Raw genomic sequence first — 18,571 nt, forward strand, 5'->3', positions numbered from 1 at the left:
TTAGGAAAAAAAGAATGAAATCTAGAAAAGGAACAGGAGAGAGAACCGGGCTGGGCTGGGGATAGGTCAGAGGCGAGTTTGGGAATGGGAACAGAGAGCCTGGGCTTCATCGCGTGTCTCGTTTTCTTTCTTTCTTTCTTTTTTTTTTTTTTTTTTTGAGACGGAGTTTCGCTCTTGTTACCCAGGCTGGAGTGCAATAGCGCGATCTCGGCTCACCGCAACCTCCGCCTCCTGGGTTCAGGCAATTCTCCTGCCTCAGCCTCCTGAGTAGCTGGGATTACAGGCATGCGCCACCATGCCCAGCTAACTTTTTGTATTTTTTTTTTTTTAGTAGAGAGGGGGTTTAACCATATTGACCAGGATGGTCTCGATCTCTTGACCTCGTGATCCACCCGCCTCCGCCTCCCAAAGTGCTGGGATTACAGGCGTGAGCCACCGCGCCCGGCTGTGTCTCGTTTTGTAAGTGACAGGGGCCTCGGGTGCAGGACAGGAAACAAGGAGCACACAGGGTGCCTTCTTACCACCCCTGGGGGTCCAGCACCGGGCATTTTGTCCATGGCTTGACTTCCCGCACGTACTAGGTTGTGAGAGGAATGTCCCTTAGCAACTCATTGGCCTGGAGTCTAGAGCACCGGTGGGGGTCTGGAACCACATGCCCCCAATGCCTGGGGGACGCGGTAGCGACGGTTGCTCCTGACGAGCTCTGGTTCTCTCCTATGAGGCTGCGCATCTCAGCAGCGCCCGCGGGAAGGGTCAGGCCCTGATTGGCTCTGGACAGACCCGCGTGTGCTCGCGGGGCGGGGCTTCACGGGGTGGGTATCCCCGTGCAAGGAGGTTGGCGAGGCCTCCGGGGGCTCCCAGGTCAGCGAATCGGTTAGCCTTACTCTGCCTCAGTCATTTCCCTGTGTTTGTGTACACTGTCGGGAGCATCTGGAGTCACTGAAGACAGTAATAGGAAGTCAACCAGACTCGCTTGATCAAAAATTCAGGAGGACATTCGGTTTTCAAGGAGACAGTGCCGAGGAAGGATCAGGCTGGAGCTCTTTGGAACCTGAGACTAGGTGGTAAATATGGAAAAAGAAATGATAATTTAGGGGGAGGGAAAAGAGGTCACCTGTGAAGATAACTCATGCACACACCAGGACCTAGAGAAGTAAATGAGACTGGGAAGAGATCAGAATTTTATTTTATTATTTTATTCATCTATTTATTTTGAGACAGTGTCTTCTCTGTCACCCAGGCTGGAGTGCAGTGGCACAGTCTCAGCTCACTGCAGCCTCGACCTCCCAGGCTCAAGAGATCCTCCCAACTCGGCCTCCAGAGTAGCTGTGCCCACCATGCCAGGCTAATTTTTTTAATTGTTTTATAGAGACAGGGTGTCCTTATGTTGCCCAGGCTGGTCCCAAACTTCTGGGCTCAAAACGGTCCTCCCACCTCAGCCTCCCAAAGTGCTGAGATTACATATGTGAGAAATCAGAGTTTTTGAGTCTGAAGGACCCTTACATATTCTACAATAACCCTCCCATTTTGCCGAGGAGGAAAAGGAGGGGGAAGCAGAAAGGGGACAGAACTTGCCCAGAGCTATCCAGCGAGTTACTGGCAAAGCCCCAGCTGGAACCAGCCCAGGGCTCTTTCCAACCTTTGATTTGAGGTTGTAAATTAAAGGAGGAGGAGGGATTTTGACAGTTAAAAAAAAAAAAAAAAAAGCACAAGTGGGTTCTGATGGAGAGGTAGGATTTGTTATCTGGAAGCCTGAGTAGCATCTTGATGTGAGGAGGAGTTTTTTAAGAGGCAGAAATCAGAATGGAAAAGCAGAGGGCTGGTTCTTGAATCAAAACATCACTGAGAAGAGAGATGAGTCAAGAGTATATTGCTTCCTCTAGTCTCTCTGGATGAACCCATTTCCAATCACATTCGGAATCAGTTCCATGCTTTCCCTTGCTAGCTTATCTGCTGGGAAAATGACCCCAGCATTGGGGTCATTGTCAGCTTCTAGGAACTGCCCTCATGGGCTTCCTTCCTTCGTCTTCAAAACAAACAATGGTGAGTCAAATCCTTCTAATGCTTCACATCTCTCTGACCTCTGCTTCTGGCTCATCTGTTCCCTTTCTTTCTCCTGAATCTCTCTGACTTTCCTGCTTTGAAAGATTTAGGTGACTACATTACAGTTACTCAGATAGTCCAGGATGATCTCCTCAATTTAAGATCAGCTGATTAGTCACTTTCACTCTTAACAGCAAAGTCCCTTCACTGAAGCATTTAGATTAATGTTTAATTGAATAACAAGGGCACTGGAATCTTGGAATAGGGGACATCTTTAGAATTGTGCCTACCACACAAGTCAGAGGGAAGACAATTGTAACTCACACTGTGCATAACAGCATGCTTTTCCCACTGTCTCTCTCGAACCCTGTGAGGTGGACAGGACAGGTTGATTTATTCCTATGTTTTATACATGAAGCATAGGACTCAGCGAGGAGAAGAGGCTTGAATCATGATGACACAGCAGTTTTTAAATTTTTTTTGGAGACAGAGTCTTGCTCTGTCACCCAGGCTGGAGTGCAGTGGCATAATCTCGGCTCACTGCAGCCTCTGCCTCCCAGGTTCAAGAAATTCTCCTTCCTCAGACTCCCAAGTAGCTGGGATTACAGGCATTCCCCACCACACACTGAGCTAATTTTTGTATTTTTGGTAGAGACGGGGTTTCACCATGTTGGCCAGGCTGGTCTCGAACTCCTGACCTCAGGTGATGCACCCACCTCGGCCTCCCAAAGTGCTGGGATTACAGGCATGAGCCACCATGCCCGGTCAACACAGCAGTTCTTAAGGTAGCCTGGAATACCGGAAACGATACTAGGTTCGGAATCCAGGGACTTAAGTTATGACTTCAGTATGTCAATTTCTTGGCTCTGTGAACCTGACCAGTTTCTATCCTGTTCTGGGCCTCAGTTTCCTTATCTGTGAAGTGATGCATTGATAACTACATCACAATGTTGTTGTGAGATTTGAGAATGATAAATCTCAAACACAGCACATGGGCCAACATTATTGTTGTGAGATTTGAGAATGATAAATCTCAAACACAGCACATGGGCCAACATTATTGTTCAGTATTTAATTTTTTTTTAAAGATATCGGCAGAGTCACTGCTAGAACCCAAATTTTGTGGTTTTTGTTTGTTTGTTTTTGGAGACAGAGTCTCACTGTCACCCAGGCTGGAGTGCAGTGGCGCGATCTCTGCTTACTACAGCTTCTGCTTCCTGGGTTCAAGTGATTCTCATACCTTAGCCTCCCGAGTAGTTGGAATTATAGGTGCATGCCACCACACCATGCTAGTTTTTGCATTTTAAGTAGAGAAGGGATTTTGCCATGTTGGCTAAGCTGGTCTCAAACTCCTGGCCTCAAGTGATCTGCCCACCTTGACCTCCCAAAGTGCTGGGATTACAGGCACGAGCCACCGCACCTAGCCAAAACCCCAAATTTCTTGGTTCCAAATCTTTTATTTGACAAAGCTTTATCATGCACCAGTTGTGTTCCAGTTTGTGTGCTGGGAGCTAGAGACTCAAAAGTGACTCAGGTTTGACTTTGAAAGGTGACTCCATTATGTCACACAAAGGCCACCCAGGAGTGGTACACAAAGGCGATTCCAACATGACACACAAAAGATATTTGGACGTGACTAAATTTCTTTTTTTTCTTTTTTGAGACGGAGTTTCGCTCTTGTTACCCAGGCTGGAGTGCAATGGCGCGATCTCGGCTCACCGCAACCTCCGCCTCCTGGGTTCAGACAATTCTCCTGCCTCAGCCTCCTGAGTAGCTGGGGTTACAGGCACGCGCCACCATGCCCAGCTAATTTTTTGTATTTTTAGTAGAGACGGGGTTTCACCATGTTGACCAGGATGGTCTCGATCTGTTGACCTTGTGATCCACCCGCCTCGGCCTCCCAAAGTGCTGGGACTACAGGCTTGAGCCACCGTGCCTGGTCGTGACTAAATTTCTCAAGGAACTCACATTCTGGTCAGAATAAGTACAGAGTAACTTTCCTGCATACTGTGAAGCCGCAAAAGCTAACCAGGGAGAGAAAGAGAAACAGAGGTGAAGTAGGCTTAGGTAGTATTTCTAGCAGTCTGCTAATAATTTGTCAAATTTTGGAGTTTATTTTGACAGTAAAGTGAAGCCAACAGACGGTAATGAGCAGGGACTGAGATGACTGATTTATAATGTAAAAGGATGCCGTGTGGATATGGAAACGTGAAGGGCAGTGGTGGAATTATCACTGGAGCAATGGAGTAATGGAAAGTCCACTGTCCTTCCTCAGCTGCAGAGCCCCCTGCATGGTCTCTTTGTCGGCTTCCTCTAAAAGTTTTCTAGGTGTCCCCAAGGAGTCTTCTATGTCTTCACAACGAGGCCCCCTTCATCTGGTGCCTGCAAGCATGGAAACTTCATGCTGTGAGCCTCTGGCCTTTCTATAGGTCAGACTAGCACTCCTATTGTTCTGTGGGTACACCAGGCGCTATTAAAGGGTGTAGCTCTCTTCTCCTGTCCCATTTTAGGTGTATACTAGTCTCTCTTAGACCTCCTGGAGGGCACAGAAGGAACAGCTGGTACCACTTCTGCTTCTTTGCTTTGTAGGATACATCCACCAAGAGTCCTAAAGCTTTGCAGAATTCTTGCCAATTGAGGGTTAAAGGCACCTTTCTCTTTGTATTAAATTCTGTTAGAAGAATCTTATAACAGGCTGGGCACAGTGGCTCATGCCTATAATCCCAGTATTTTGGGAGGCCAAGGCGGGTGGATCATTTGAGGTCAGGAGTTCGAGACCAGCCTGACCAACATTGTGAAAACCTGTCTCTACTAAAAATTTTTAAAAACATAGCTGGGCTTGGTGGCACATGCCTGTAATCTCAGCTATTCGGAGGCTGAGGCAGGAGAATTGGTTGAACCTGGGAGGCAGAGGTTGCAGTGAGCTAAGATCGTGCCACTGCACGCCAGCCTGGGTGACAGAGCAAAACTTTATCTCAAAAGAAAGAAGAATCTCATAACAAAGCTGCTTATGCTTCGTGGCAGAAAGACTAAAATGGCCCCCAATGACTCCTTCTTGATATTCACACACTTATGTAATGCCTTCCTCTTGAATTCAGGCTGGCCCAGTAACTCATTTCTAACAAACAGACTAGGACAAAGATGATGAGATGTTACTTCTGTGATTCGGCTACGTAAGATTGTGATTTCCATTGTGCTAGCTGACTCTGCCTTATTGCCTTCGATGAAGCAAGTTGCCATATTAGGGAAGTTCACATAGCAGGAAACTGAGAGCAGCTTCCACCAATGGCCAGTGAGGAACTCAGTCCAACAGCCCTAAAGGAACAATTATACGAACAACCATGTAAGTGAACTTGGAAGCAGACCCCTACCCAGTTGTGCCTTCAGATGAGACCTTAACTCTGGCTGATACCTTGATTGCAGCCTTGTCAGAGGCCCAGAAACATAACAGTAAGCCATGCCCAGATTCCTGACCCACAGAAACTTCAAGAGAATGAATGCATGTTATTTTAAATCATTAACATTGTGGTATTTGTTATGCAACAATAGAGAACTGATATAGGGCCGGGCATGGTGGCTCATACCTGTAATCCCAGCACTTTGGGAGGCCGAGGAGGATGGATCAGTTGAGGTCAGGAGTTCAAGACCAGCCTGGCAAACATGGTGAAACCCCATCTCTACTAAAAATAGAAAAATTAGCTCGACATGGTGGAGCTATCATGCCTGTAATCCCAGATACTCCGAAGGCTGAGGCAGGAGATCACTTGAACCTGGGAGGCAGAGGTTGCAGTGAGCTCAGATCATGCCACTGCACTCCAGCCTGGGGAACAGAGTGAGACTCTGTCTCAAAAAAAAAAAAAAAGAAAGAAAAGAAAGAGAACTAGTACCTGCCCCAGTGGGTTTCAGCTTTCTGCCTTCTGATATGGACTTAGTCCTGGTGAGGCCAACATAAAAACATACCATTGCTACAGTTAATATAGTTTCTCCCCTGCTAGGACTAAGATCTTCTTAACTGTTTAATTCCTAGTACCAAAATGTATCTCTCAGGATAAATTTTGCCCAGAGGCTATTCTTTCTACATTCAGAAAGACATGGGGCAAATCCATCCCACTAATATGTCAGGCAGATGCAGGAATATATTAATCTCACCTGAAGTGAGGAGGTAATATTTTGCTGTATTAGCCTGTCAGTCTCTTTTCCTAGCACTCTCTGCCACTCCCCAGTCCCTTTCCAGTTCGTTCAGTAGGATGGAAAAGGGAGGGCATTAGAAAAAGGTGTACAAAAACACAGAAAACACAGATACAGCCAAAGCATAGAAGAAAGGACAAAACTTTGAAGTTGCAAATGTAATTTTGAAATTCATGACAAGGATAATGGATTGAAAACAAAGGCTTTTGGATTTCAAAAGTTGAAGCATTTGGAATTTCAAAAGCCCTCACTTAAGTGGAACTCACGGTATAGAGATCAGCTATTTTCCTCATACCCAAGAGTAGAAAATGCTTTTCACAAACCAGGAAAAAACTGTGCTTGTTCATTTTTTTTTTTTTCCAGCAAATATTTGTCAGACCTTTTAAGAAAGCACAGCGGAAGATACAACAGTCTTTTTGATGTAGGACCTCCCCCAAAGAGGTTCAATTCTGTTCGTTTTTTGTTGTTAGTTGAGACAGGGTCTCCCTCTGTGAGCCAGGCTGGAGTACAGTGTCATGGTGTGATCGCAGGTACGGCAACCTGAGCATCCTGGGCTCAGGTGATCCTCCCGCCTCAGCCTCCATAGTATCTGGTACAATAGGCACGCACCACCACGTGAGGCTAATTTTTCCTTTTATTGTGGCGGGGACAGAGTCTTGCTCTGTCACCCAGGCTGGGTGCAACCTCTGCCTCCTGGGTTCAAGCAATTCTCCTACCTTAGCCTCCCAAGTAGCTGGGCTACATGTACCGGCCACCACACCTGGCTAGTTTTTGTATTTTTAGTAGAGATGGGGTTTCTCCATGTTGCCCATGCTGGCCTCAAACTCCTGGGCTCAAGCAATCTGCCTAACTCAGCCTCTCAAAGTGCTGGGATTACAGGCATGAGTCACTGCGCCAGGCCTAGAGGTTCACTTTTGGAGAGAGTCCCTGGTAAGGCATTTCATCAGTTTCCCAACTAGCGCAACAATCAAATGGAGAAGAGGTATGGCAGTGGGCTGTGTGGGGTTGTTGCAGCAGCTCCACAGGGCCGTCAGAAAACTAGGCTCCCCATGTTGTCGTCAGCAACATCCCCAGATCTCTGGCTTTCATCCTCACGGCTGTCTCATAGTTGCCAGGCGGCTACACCATCTCCAGCATCACATTCATGGTCCAGGAAAGAAGAAGAGGAAGGTGAGGAGGAGGAAATGATGGTGCCAGTGTCAGAAAAGCAGAACTCTAGAAACTCTCCAGCAGATAGTCTCTTTAAGTTTGGTATTTTAAGTAGAGAAGTCTCTCAAAATGTGTGCTCAGTAATAAATCCAGCAGAGTTAAAGGTTTTTATTTTATTTATTTATTTATTTTGAGATGGAGTTTCCCTCTTGTTGTTTAGGCTGGAGTGCAAATGGCACAATCTGTAACCTCCGCCTCCAGGGTTCAAGTGATTCTCCTGTCAGCCTCCCAAGTAGCTGGGATTACAGGCATCCACCACCATGCCCAGCCATTTTTTTTTGTTGTTTTTGTTTTTTTTTTTCGTATTTTCAGTAGACTTGGGGTTTCACCATGTTGACCAGGCTGGTCTCAAACTACTGACCTCAGGCAATCCACCCACCTTGGCCTCCCAAAGTGCTGGAATTATAGGCATGAGCCACCGCACCTGGCCAGGTTTTTATTTTTTTGCATTGTTCATGAGGGAGAAGAGTACAGTCCTACAGACTGGTATACAGTTTAGAAAAACAGAGATGTCAATTACCCTGTTATTATTACCAGAGCAGGAAATCACCAAGTAAGACAGCCCGTCAGAATTTCCATTTTGTTTGGGATCATTTCCTAAGACATGGAATCATTTCTGACATCTTTGGAGTCTCATAAGACTATTTCGTTTACATTGTTCTTCGAAGGGCAGATTCATATTAACAAAGACTAGAATGAAGTCAGCAATAGTCATGAATATTCATAGAAACTGTATATTGCAGAGGAAAACATAAATGATATTCTTATAAACAGTCTCAGTCTTGCACAGCATGAAATCAAATTCCTTGAACCATTTTATAACACAGAACAGTATCTTTTGATTTATTGCTGCAGGGGAAGAGAACATGTCCTTCAACTCTCTCTGAGAGTCATGCTTGTACTTTATTATGAAAACTATGTTTTTAAACCAAGCCCTGGAATTTTATTAGCTATAAAATGCAAAAAAAAAAAAAAAGAAAAGAAAAGAAAAGAAAGAAAAAGGCCTTTGGAGCTCAGCTGGGATGGCAAAAAAAAAAAAAAAAAGGAGAAATGCTGAGTAGGCATTTATTCACTGATAATGATTTGGTAACATTTTTCTTCTCCTTGGCTCACTGGCCAGAACTCTGCCGTATGGCCACCCCAGATGAAAAGGAGGCAGGAAAATAGAGATACTATTTTTCAAATTGGTGAATTGATCACCTGAACAAATTTGAAATAATGAGGAGGAAACAGAGGTTGGATATCAGGTAGGCAACTCTCGGGGTCTGCCTGAGACGTTGCCCCAGAGGAGATGGATAGCTAGGGCTGCTGAAGAGAGTCTCAGAGAAGAGGTTTCTTTCTGGTTATGAAATCCAGGAGAGAACTTCCAGGAGGAGGTTACGTTTGACCTTGACTTGGAGAGAGAGGGAGGGTTTGAATGTGGGCAGAGGACAGAGTTCCAGAAGGATGCTGCGACAAGGGGAGTGGCCTGAGCAAACAGGCAGAGGAAGGATGTGCGGAGCCTCTGTAGAAAGTATACCCATTTCTGCAGGGCGGCATGGTGGCTCCCGCCTGTAATCCCAAAACTTAAGGAGGCAAAGGTGGGCAGATCACCTGAGGTCAGGAGTTTGAGACCAGCCTGGCCACCATGGTGAAACCTCATCTCTACTAAAAGTCCCAGCTACTTGAGAGGCTCAGGTGGGAGAACCAGGAGGCGGAGGTTGCAATGAGCCGAGATCGTGCCTGGGCAACAGAGCAAGACTCCATCTCAAAAGAAAGAAAAAGATACCTGTTTTTTGTAGGTTTGTTTGTTTTTGGTATGTAAAGACTGACAGGGTGCAGGGATGGGGGTTATAGAGGGAAGGGAAATATGGGGCAAAATCAGGGAGAACTCGAATGCAAGGCAAGGGATTTTGGAGTCTATCCTGTCAGCCACTGAAATTTGTTTATTTCTCAAATATCTCTCTTAAATATCTCACCATCTCTTTGTCCTCCATAGATACTGCTCCAGCTCAGACTTCATCATCTTTCTCCTGTTGCTTCCTCCTCAGTGCAGACCCAAAGTGACCCTTAGAACACCCAAGCCCATTCTCCCATGGTTCACAACTGTTTCATAATTTCCATGACTTCCCCCATTGATGTGGGAGGGAGTCCAAGCTCCTCAGCCTGGCATTTGAGGCTCCTTGAAGAGGAAATGGAGCGGGAATGGAGACTACAGAGAGGAAGGCAGACATGGTGTTGAGGCTTCACAAAGAGTGTGGGAACAATCCCTGTTTTTTTGTTTTTGAGGCAAGGTCTCACTCTTTGCCCAGGCTGGAGTACAGTGGTGTGACCACAGCTCACTACAGCCTCTACCTTTCAGGCACAAGAGATCCTCCCACCTCAGCTTCCTGAGTAGTTTGAACTACAGGCATGTACCATTACACCCAGCTAATTTTTTTTGAGATGGAGTTTTGCTGTTGTTACTCAGACTGGAGTGCAGTGGCGAGATCTTGGCTCACCGCAACCTCTGCCTTCCGGGTTCAAGCAATTCTCCTGCCTCAGCCTCCCGAGTAGCTGGGACTACAGGCACACACCAGCATGCCCAGCTAATTTTTGTATTTTTAGTAGAGACGGGGTTTCACCATGTTGACCAGGATGGTCTCGATCTCTTGACCTCATGATCCACCCGCCTCAGCCTCCCAAAGTGCTGGGATTATAGGCGTGAGCCACTGCGCCCGGCCCACTAATTTTTTTTTAATTTTTATTTTTTTGTAGGGAGAGTGTCTCCCTACATTGCCCAGGCTGGTCTCAAACTCCTGGGCTCAAGCAGTCCTCCCACCTCAGCCTCTCAAAGTGCTGGGATTACAGGCATGAGCAACTATGCCCAGCCCAACCTCTATTCTTGAAGCTTCTCAGCATCTGGTCCCATCAGGCCCCTAATTCACAAAATTAACAGACCTTAAGTGTGGATTGAAGAGATAAGAGCCCGTAGCAAGCAGTGGACTTCTTTCCAGCCTCACCCCGTGCCTCTTACTGCTGTCCCTCTCCTCATCCATTCCAAATCCTGCCCTCCAGGAAAGACCGATATGAGGTCAGAGTTAGCAGCAGGATACATCCTGGTCCTCTCTTGCCCCTGAGATCTCGTTGGGGCTGATGGCATTGCCACTGCTATGGTTGGGTAAGTGGAAGGAGAGGCAGCGTGGGGGTGTCTGGGGGAGGTAAGGGTGGGTGGGGGTGGAAGGAGGACAGGGCTGAGGTAAGATGAAGAGGTGAAGACATTAAAAAGTTAGGTACTTGGCTGAGCACAGTGGCTCACACCTGTAATCCCAGCACTTTGGGAGGCCAAGATGGGCAGATCACCTGAGATCAGGAGTTGGAGACCAGCCTGGCCAACATGGTGATACCCTGTCTCTACTAAAAATAGAAAAATTAGCCAGCTGTGGTGGTGGGCACCTGTAATCCCAGCTACTGGGGAGGCTGAATTGGAAGAATCACTTGAACCTGGGAGGAGATATTGCAGTGAGCTGAGATCGTGCCACTGCACTCCAGCCTGGGTGACAGCAAGACTCTGAGAAGAAAGAAAGAAAGAAAGGAAAGAAAGAAAGAAAGAAAGAAAGAAAGAAAGAAAGAAAGAAAGAAAGAAAGAAAGAAAGAAAGAAAGAAAGAGGGAGGGAGGGAGGGAGGGAAGGAAGGAAGGAAGGAAGGAAGGAAGGAAGGAAGGAGAAAGAAAGATAGAAAGAAAGAAAGAAAGGAAGGAAGGAAGGAAGGAGAAAGAAAGAAAGAAAGGAAGGAAAGAAAAGAAAGAAAGAGAGAGAGAGGAAAGGAAGGGAGGGGAGGGGAGGGGAGGGAGAGGAGAGGAAGGAAAGGAAAGGAAAGAAAGGAAAGGAAAGGAAAGGAAAGGAAAGGAAAGGAAAGGAAAGGAAAGGAAAGGAAAGGAAAGAAAGGAAAAAGGAAAGGAAAGGAAAGAAAGGAAGAATCCTCATTCTACAATGTAGATCCTCAAAAAACTCACCTTCAGTCTTTGAAGACCAGAGTTCAGGTTCAAGCTCTATCACCTTGAGTAATTCTCTTCAGTTTGTGCACCCGGACAATGGGGTATTCCCCTTCTACACAGCAAAAGGAAATTTATTTGTGGAAACCATTCAACCATAACAATCCCAGGTTTCACAAGGCCACTGGGGAGGGGAGAGGGTTGCAAATGAGCTAATGGGTAGGGAGCACAATTATTCACTAACTGTTCACTATTACAGGGTCCCCTGTCATGTAATGTGACTTAAGTGACAACCTGCAGTTATCATTAGAGTGCCATGTGTGTCTGTAGTTACCGTCCTTAATTCTCACAATACTGTAGCATTGGTATTATTGTACCCATTTTTCTGATTGAGAAACAGATTCAGAAATGATGCAATGTGGCCAGAACCACAAGATGCAATTAATACCAACAAGAAGAGCAATAAAAATCCAGGCCGGGCACGGTGATCCCAACGTGTGGGATGTATCCTGCTGCTAACTCTGACCTAAACCAGGATGTATCCTGCTGCTAATTCTGACCTCATATCACGCCTGTAATCCCAACACGTTGGGAGACTGAGGTGGGCAGATCACAAGATCAGCAGATCAAGACATCCTGGCTAATATGGTGAAACACCGTCTCTACTAAAAATACACACACACAAAAAAAATTAGCCAAGTGTGGTGGCCCGTAACTGTAGTCACAGCTACTCGGGAAGCTGAGGCAGGAGAACTGCTTGAACCTTGGAGGCAGAGGTTGCAGTGAGCCAAGTTTGCACCACTGCATTCCAGCCTGGGTGACAGAGTGATACTCTGTCCCCCCCAAAAGAGATCCAACAGACTAGATTGGGGTGGTGCATTTTAGGGGTCCCAAGTTTGCACCACTGCATTCCAGCCTGGGTGACAGAGTGATACTCTGTCCCCCCCAAAAGAGATCCAACAGACTAGATTGGGGTGGTACATTTTAGGGGTCCCAAGTTTGCACCACTGCATTCCAGCCTGGGTGACAGAGTGATACTCTGTCCCCCCCAAAAGAGATCCAACAGACTAGATTGGGGTGGTGCATTTTAGGGGTCCCCAAGACTCCTCTGGTTCCGTGATCCACAAGAGGGGCTCAGAACTCAGCAGCAGTTTTACTCATGATGGCAGCTGATCACAGCCCAAGAATACAGATGGAAATCAGTAGAGGGAAGAGGTGCACAGGGCAGAGTTCGGGAGAGAGCAGGCACGAGCTTTCAGCCGACCTCTCCCAGTGGCATTGCACCAACAGGGCTTGCTTCTTTCTGCAACGACGTGTGGTGATATTCACAGACACGCCAAGAAGGGAAGTGCACCCAAGCCTTGGTGTCCAACATAAGTTTTTATTGTGGGTCTGGTCACTGACTTATCTTAGACTTCAGCCCCTCCAGAGGTCAAGCTGATGCCCCAGGACCCAGGGCCCCCACCATAAATCACAGTGTTAGCATTGACTGATATGGTCCAAGGCCCCAGGTAAACAAAGACACTCTTATCAGGCAGGATATTCCAAGGGTTAGAGGTCACCTCATAAGAGCTGGACAAGTGTCAAGCCTTTCTGACTCCTTTTGTGTGTGTGTGTGTGTGTGTGAGACTGAGGTCTTGCTCTGTTGCCAGGCTGTAGTGCAATGGTGCGATCTCGGCTCACTGCAAACTCCACCTCCCGGGTTCAGGTGATTCTCCTGCCTCAGCCTCCCAAGTAGCTGAGACTACAGGCCTGTGCCACCACGGCCAGCTAATTTTTGTATTTTTAGTCAAGACTGGGTTTTAGCACGTTGGCCAGGATGGTCTTGATCTCTTGACCTCGTGATCTGCCCACCTCAGCCTCCCCAAGTGTTGGGATGACAGGTGTGAGCCACCATGCCCAGCCAGGTGACTCTTGTAATGCACAGATGTAATACAGGAAAATGCTAGGTAGGTTTGTTTTTCAACTTGGATCTCTTCTTACAGGGTTACTTTCTCATGTTTTGATGGAAGTCAAGAAGATACCGGTAGAAGAGGGGCTGTGTTGTGCATTTCAGTTTCCCAAAGAACTCCCAAGCACTTCCATGCTCATGGGTTACAGGCTCAACAAAAATATCAGCTCCCTTGCTACAAGTGAACCCAATGCTACCATTGGTGATAACACCAAGGACAGATTTACATGACTGGGAATCTTGATGAACAGGACGGTACCCTACTCATCCACAATATACTCAAAGGGAACAGCATGACATACTTATCCCATGCAGCTCTAGGAGAACAAAAAAGTGCTTTCCTGGGGGAGAACACCAAACTCTTTGTGTCAGGTGAAGTTCAATCTCAGGCAATAAATGGTTTGGAAAGAGGGAAATCCAAAAGCGGTTCTGGCAAATCCGTGGTTTTTACTTGATGGGCACTGGGCTTTACCAAAACCTTAGCTATTTGATTTCTACAATAATGCAGTGAGATCAATATAACAGGTAACTTTACTTTTCCAAATAGAAATGGCAAAGAGAGAAGCAACTGGCCCTGTGTCATTCAACCAATACAAAATAGAAAGGAAATGATCACAGATTGGGCTGGGAAGGGGCAGAGTCTAGGAGGAGAATTGGGCTGAAGGAAGGGAGACAGAGTAGGACCTACCACTAGCACATCTAGTCTGCGACTCAGGTAAGGGGTCAGAATGTAGAATCCTCATTCTACAATGTAGATCCTCAGAAAACTACTCACCCCCAGTCTTTGAAGGCCAGAGTTCAGGTTCAAGCTCTACCACCTTGAGTAATTCTCTTCTGTTTGATCACCTGGACACTGGGGTGTTCACTTCCACACAGAGAAAGGAAATCTATTTGTGAACAAACCATTCAGTCACAATTCTAGGTTTCACTAGGCTGTTGGAGAGGTGAGGGGGTGGCAGATGAGCTCACGGGTGGGGAGCACTCTGTAACCTGGAAACACTGCATCAGTCAAGTGTCCATGAGGATCCCTTTTCCCCAAGGTTTGGGTCTACTTCTCTTTTCTCCAGACCTAACTCAAAAGCCAGAGCTCCGCATCCCAGAGATTCTTCTGGCTGGGAAGCCTGTGACCTTGAACTGTACCCTCAAAGGTACCTGCAAAGAAACCAAAGCCCTCTACCACTCCTGGAAGAACTCAGCCACCACCAGCAACTCCTCCTCAGTGCTGCACTTTACCCTGAAGCCTGAGGACCATGGCACCACCCTTGGATGTCACTTGAACTTCTCCCTAGCCAACATGACCAGAAGTAGCTTGGTCAAGCTCCACATGATCTGTGAGTGCTGGTGGGCGCAGGCAGATCCTGAGAATTAGTGGGCTTAAGAAAGACCTGAGCTCCAGAGGGAAAGAAGTCTTGGGAGCTGTCACATCTTCCCCCTGACCTTTGGAAGGCCAGAGGGAGGAGCTGAGCCTGAATCTGAGGCAGATGTGGAGAGAGGATGAGAGGGAACTGTTCTGAGTCCCAGCCCCACTCTGGGTTGCCAGAAAGTCTTTCTGAAGCTCCCTGTGAATAGCAAGTAAATAGAAGACTGGGTCTTAGAGGAAGTAGAGAAGCAAAGTCAGGACATCTTGATGATTCCTGATTCTTTCTCCACACAGCACCTGCCAGGCTGTTCAATTCCTCTTGTTCCTTGGAGAAGACAGTTCAGTGCAGCTGTTCCTCCCGCGGGATCCCCACACCCTCAGTGCAGTGGTGGGTGGGAGGTGTTCCTGTGTATGTCAACAGCATGGATATCATCCTCCAGGTGACTTCTTCCACACATGCCCCTGGGCCAACAGCACCATCCACCTCATCGGGGAGCCAGAAATAGTCATGAGACTTCGCTGTGAGGGGAAGAACCAATAGAAAATTCACACTTCCAGCATCTTCCTGATACCAGGTGAGTATCCAGGAGCCTAGTGACTGAGCTGCAAAGAACACTAAGGACCAGATGCGGATGGGCATGGGGCCAGAGGAAGGGGTAGAGAGTTTTAGCCCAGACTTTAAGGCCTTTGGAGAAAAGTCAATCTCACTTTCCTCCGATTCCAGATAAGAAATCAGTTTCCAGTGTGTTCATGAAAGGATTCATCCAGGGTATTGTGTATGGAGTCATTGCATTTGCACTGCTCTTCTTCTGCCTTGTCCTCGTGGTGAGTGAGTATCAAAGTTGAAATTCATCAGCAGCCTTTCCCAAAGCCTACTACCTTTATTTATGTTCTCCATTTCCTTCCTCATACTTCCTTCCAGTTAATTTTGCTTTGCAGTTTTTATTTTATTTTTTTATTTTTGAGACAGGGTCTCAGTCTCTCACAGTTCAGTGCAGCCTCAACCTCCCTGGGCTCACATGATCCTCCCACCTCAACCACTTCAGTAGCTGGGACTACAGGTGTGTGCCACCACACCTGGTTAATTTTTGTATTTTTTGTAGAAATGGGATTTCACCATGTTGCCCAGGCAGGTCTCAAACTCCTAAGCTCACGTAGTTGACCCACCTCAGCCTCCCAAAGTGCTGCTGGGATTACAGGCATGGCCCACTGCCACCGGCCTTGTCTACCTTGTAAAAATGGATTCTTACATCGTTAACTTTCAGCTATTCTTCTTTTTCAGTATTTGTATTTAGGGCTATAAGTTTCCCTGTAAGCATGACTTTAGCTGCATCTCACAAATTTTAATATAAGTATTTCATTATTATTTAGTTAAAATATTTCTTTTTTTTTTTTTTTGAGACAGAGTTTCACTCTTGTTACCCAGGCTGGAGTGCAATGGCGCGATCTCGGCTCACCGCAACCTCCGCCTTCTGGGTTCAAGCAATTCTCCTGCCTCACCCTCCCGAGTAGCTGGGACTACAGGCGTGCACCACCATGCCCAGCTAAGTTTTTGTATGTTTAGTAGAGATGGGGTTTCACCATGTTGACCAGGATGGTCTCGATCTCTTGACCTCGTGATCCACCCGCCTCGGCCTCCCAAAGTGCTGGGATTACAGGCGTGAGCCACCGCTCCCAGCCGGTTAAAATATTTCTAATTTCCATTATGATTTCCTGACCCATGAGTTTCTTAGGCATATTACTCTCTTTTTAAATTTCTAGCTTAAATCCAATAAGGTCAGAAATACGTTATGCATCATTTCAATTCTTTTCTTTGTGACACATTTTTTGATTAATTTTTATAAATATTCCATGTGAACTTGAAAAGAATGTATATTCTATGCCTGTTGAATGCAGTATATATGTCTGTGTGTGTCTCTGTGTGTGTACACAAACACATACATATACATATATACCCTTTAAATCAAATTCATTAATCGTGCTGTTTAAATCTTCTTTATTTGTACTGACTTCATTGCCTGCCTGTTCTAATGATAAGAGATATGTATTTTTAAGTCTCCCATAATAATTGTGGATTTGTTTGTTTCTTCTTAAAACTCTGCCAGTTTTTGCTTTATAAATCTTGAGGTCAAGTCATTAGCTTCAAGTCTATTTTTAAATGTGCATACAAGGCCAGGCATGGCGACTCACACCTGTAATAATAGCACTTTGGGAGGCCATGGCAGGTGGATCACTTGAGATCAGGAGTTTGAGACCAGCCTGGCCAACATGGTAAAGCCCCATCTATACTAAAAATAAAAAATTATCCAAGCATGGTGGCGCATGCCTGTAATGCCAGCTACTCCGGAGACTGAGGCAGGAGAATAGCTTGAATCCAGGAAGTGGAGGCTGCAGTGAGCCAAGATCATGCTGCTTCAGTCCAGCCTGGGTAACAGAGTGAGAGACTTTGCTCAAAAAAAAAAAGAAAAGAAAAAAGAAAGTGCACCCAAGTATCTTCCTTATATCAGACACCATTTTTTCTTCGCCTTTGTATTAAAGTCTATTCTGTCAGATATTATGGTGCTCCACCAGCTCTTGGTTTTTACATCTACTCTCAATCTGTGATCTTAAGGTTTATTTACGGGTTTCATAATCAGCATATAATTTTGACTTTTTTTAGTCTTGTAATTTTTAAATTGGATTTAAATTCATCTGCTTGATGTAACTACTGGTGCACTTCAATGTGCCACCCTCGCTTGTTTCTCATGTTCCTCTCCTCCCTTTACTTGTCTTCTTTTGGACTCGCTGGGCATTTTTACCAATCCGTTATTTTCTTTCTACTAGTTGAAAAGTATGCAATTATATGTTTTTCAAATACTCTTTTACTGGTTACCCAAAAATCACAACATCTATACTTCAGTTATCAAAATATATATTTGATCATTTCAAAGTATAAAACCTTTACCCTCCTCCAGATAATGTAAAGACCTTAGAACAGTGTAACTGTATTTTTTCTCCTCACAACTTAAACATGCTATTTTTATAACATGCTTTGTGGCATTTTATCAGTTCCAGTATACATGTTATTTCACATTCGAACATCTCTGAAGTAGAGCTATGTCTTACGATGGATGGTGACTTACAGTTGCCGCCGGTCCCGGGTGGATAAAGCTGTCACTGCCTGCAGGCGCGTGAACTCCGTCACTGCTGTTCATGTTATCACTTCAATTGAATTATTTGGTCATCAATACATGTTTAATTTACTGCCTTTTCAAACATTTGCAAAAGTATTACATTATTAGCTGATACTGAAACAAAGTTGTTGTGTATCCAGAAGGACACAGAAGTAAAAGAGTAAGCGTACCTTTCGTTTTTGTGACACCTGTAACATTTGTTTGAGGAAGGACCAGAATTCCATATTTGTTTGTAAAGCAACAATCTGGCGCTTTATAGAACCTAGAAAAGAGAGACAGCCACATGTGGATAAAGCCATGTTACTTTTCCTTATAAGCTAAAAAGCAAAAGGGTAATTTATCTCATAAACTGCCAGTGCAAATGAAATCAGAAGAAATTGCTTAGTCCTTTAGAAGAGATTTTTAAAAGTTAAATTAACATGACGGGATGATTCATGCGCTGTTCAGGACTATATTAGTTCTTAATAGTTTAATCAGCAAAATTTTTTTCCCTCAGTGATACATAAATTATGCATCTTACTATTAGTGGCATTTTATTTTCAATGAAATACCAATTCTATATTGGTGTATCCAAGCAAATCCAGTACAAGCATGGGAGCGGGTTGTGAATGGGGAAGAAAACCTACCGTGAAACAAAATGGGGTTGGGTGCATTGACTCATACTTGTATTCCTAGCACTTTGAGGGGCCAAGGCA

At 45.6% G+C, this 18,571-nt stretch overlaps 1 protein-coding gene across 4 annotated transcripts; it reads left to right on the plus strand.

Moving 5' to 3' along the window:
• The first annotated feature begins 799 nt into the window (after positions 1 to 799).
• LOC100406452 (sialic acid-binding Ig-like lectin 16) lies at positions 800 to 16,210 on the plus strand. 4 transcript variants are annotated; one of them, XM_078359550.1, is made up of 6 exons: positions 800 to 2,043; positions 10,477 to 10,579; positions 13,378 to 13,715; positions 14,411 to 14,674; positions 15,144 to 15,278; positions 15,428 to 16,210. In XM_078359550.1, exons 3-5 carry the CDS (start codon positions 13,571 to 13,573, stop codon positions 15,242 to 15,244), a joined length of 510 nt encoding a protein of 169 aa, XP_078215676.1. In that variant the 5' UTR covers positions 800 to 2,043; positions 10,477 to 10,579; positions 13,378 to 13,570; the 3' UTR covers positions 15,245 to 15,278; positions 15,428 to 16,210. The 4 variants fall into 4 exon arrangements, with proteins under 4 accessions (XP_078215676.1, XP_078215678.1, XP_078215677.1 ...); XM_078359552.1 differs by having other exon boundaries at positions 800 to 1,064; XM_078359551.1 differs by having other exon boundaries at positions 800 to 1,061.
• The last annotated feature ends 2,361 nt before the right edge of the window (positions 16,211 to 18,571 follow it).

Source organism: Callithrix jacchus, chromosome 22 (assembly GCF_049354715.1).
Source record: "Callithrix jacchus isolate 240 chromosome 22, calJac240_pri, whole genome shotgun sequence".
Lineage (NCBI taxonomy): Eukaryota > Metazoa > Chordata > Mammalia > Primates > Cebidae > Callithrix > Callithrix jacchus.

Coding starts and splice junctions, on each gene's coding strand:
- LOC100406452 (XM_078359550.1), top strand. CDS start 13,571: ATGACTGGGAATCTTGATGAACAGGACGGTACCCTACTCATCCACAAT. Junction 13,716..14,410: donor CACCAAACTCTTTGTGTCAG/GTGAAGTTCAAT, acceptor TCTTTTCTCCAG/ACCTAACTCAAAAGCCAGAG. Junction 14,675..15,143: donor GGTCAAGCTCCACATGATCT/GTGAGTGCTGGT, acceptor ATCATCCTCCAG/GTGACTTCTTCCACACATGC.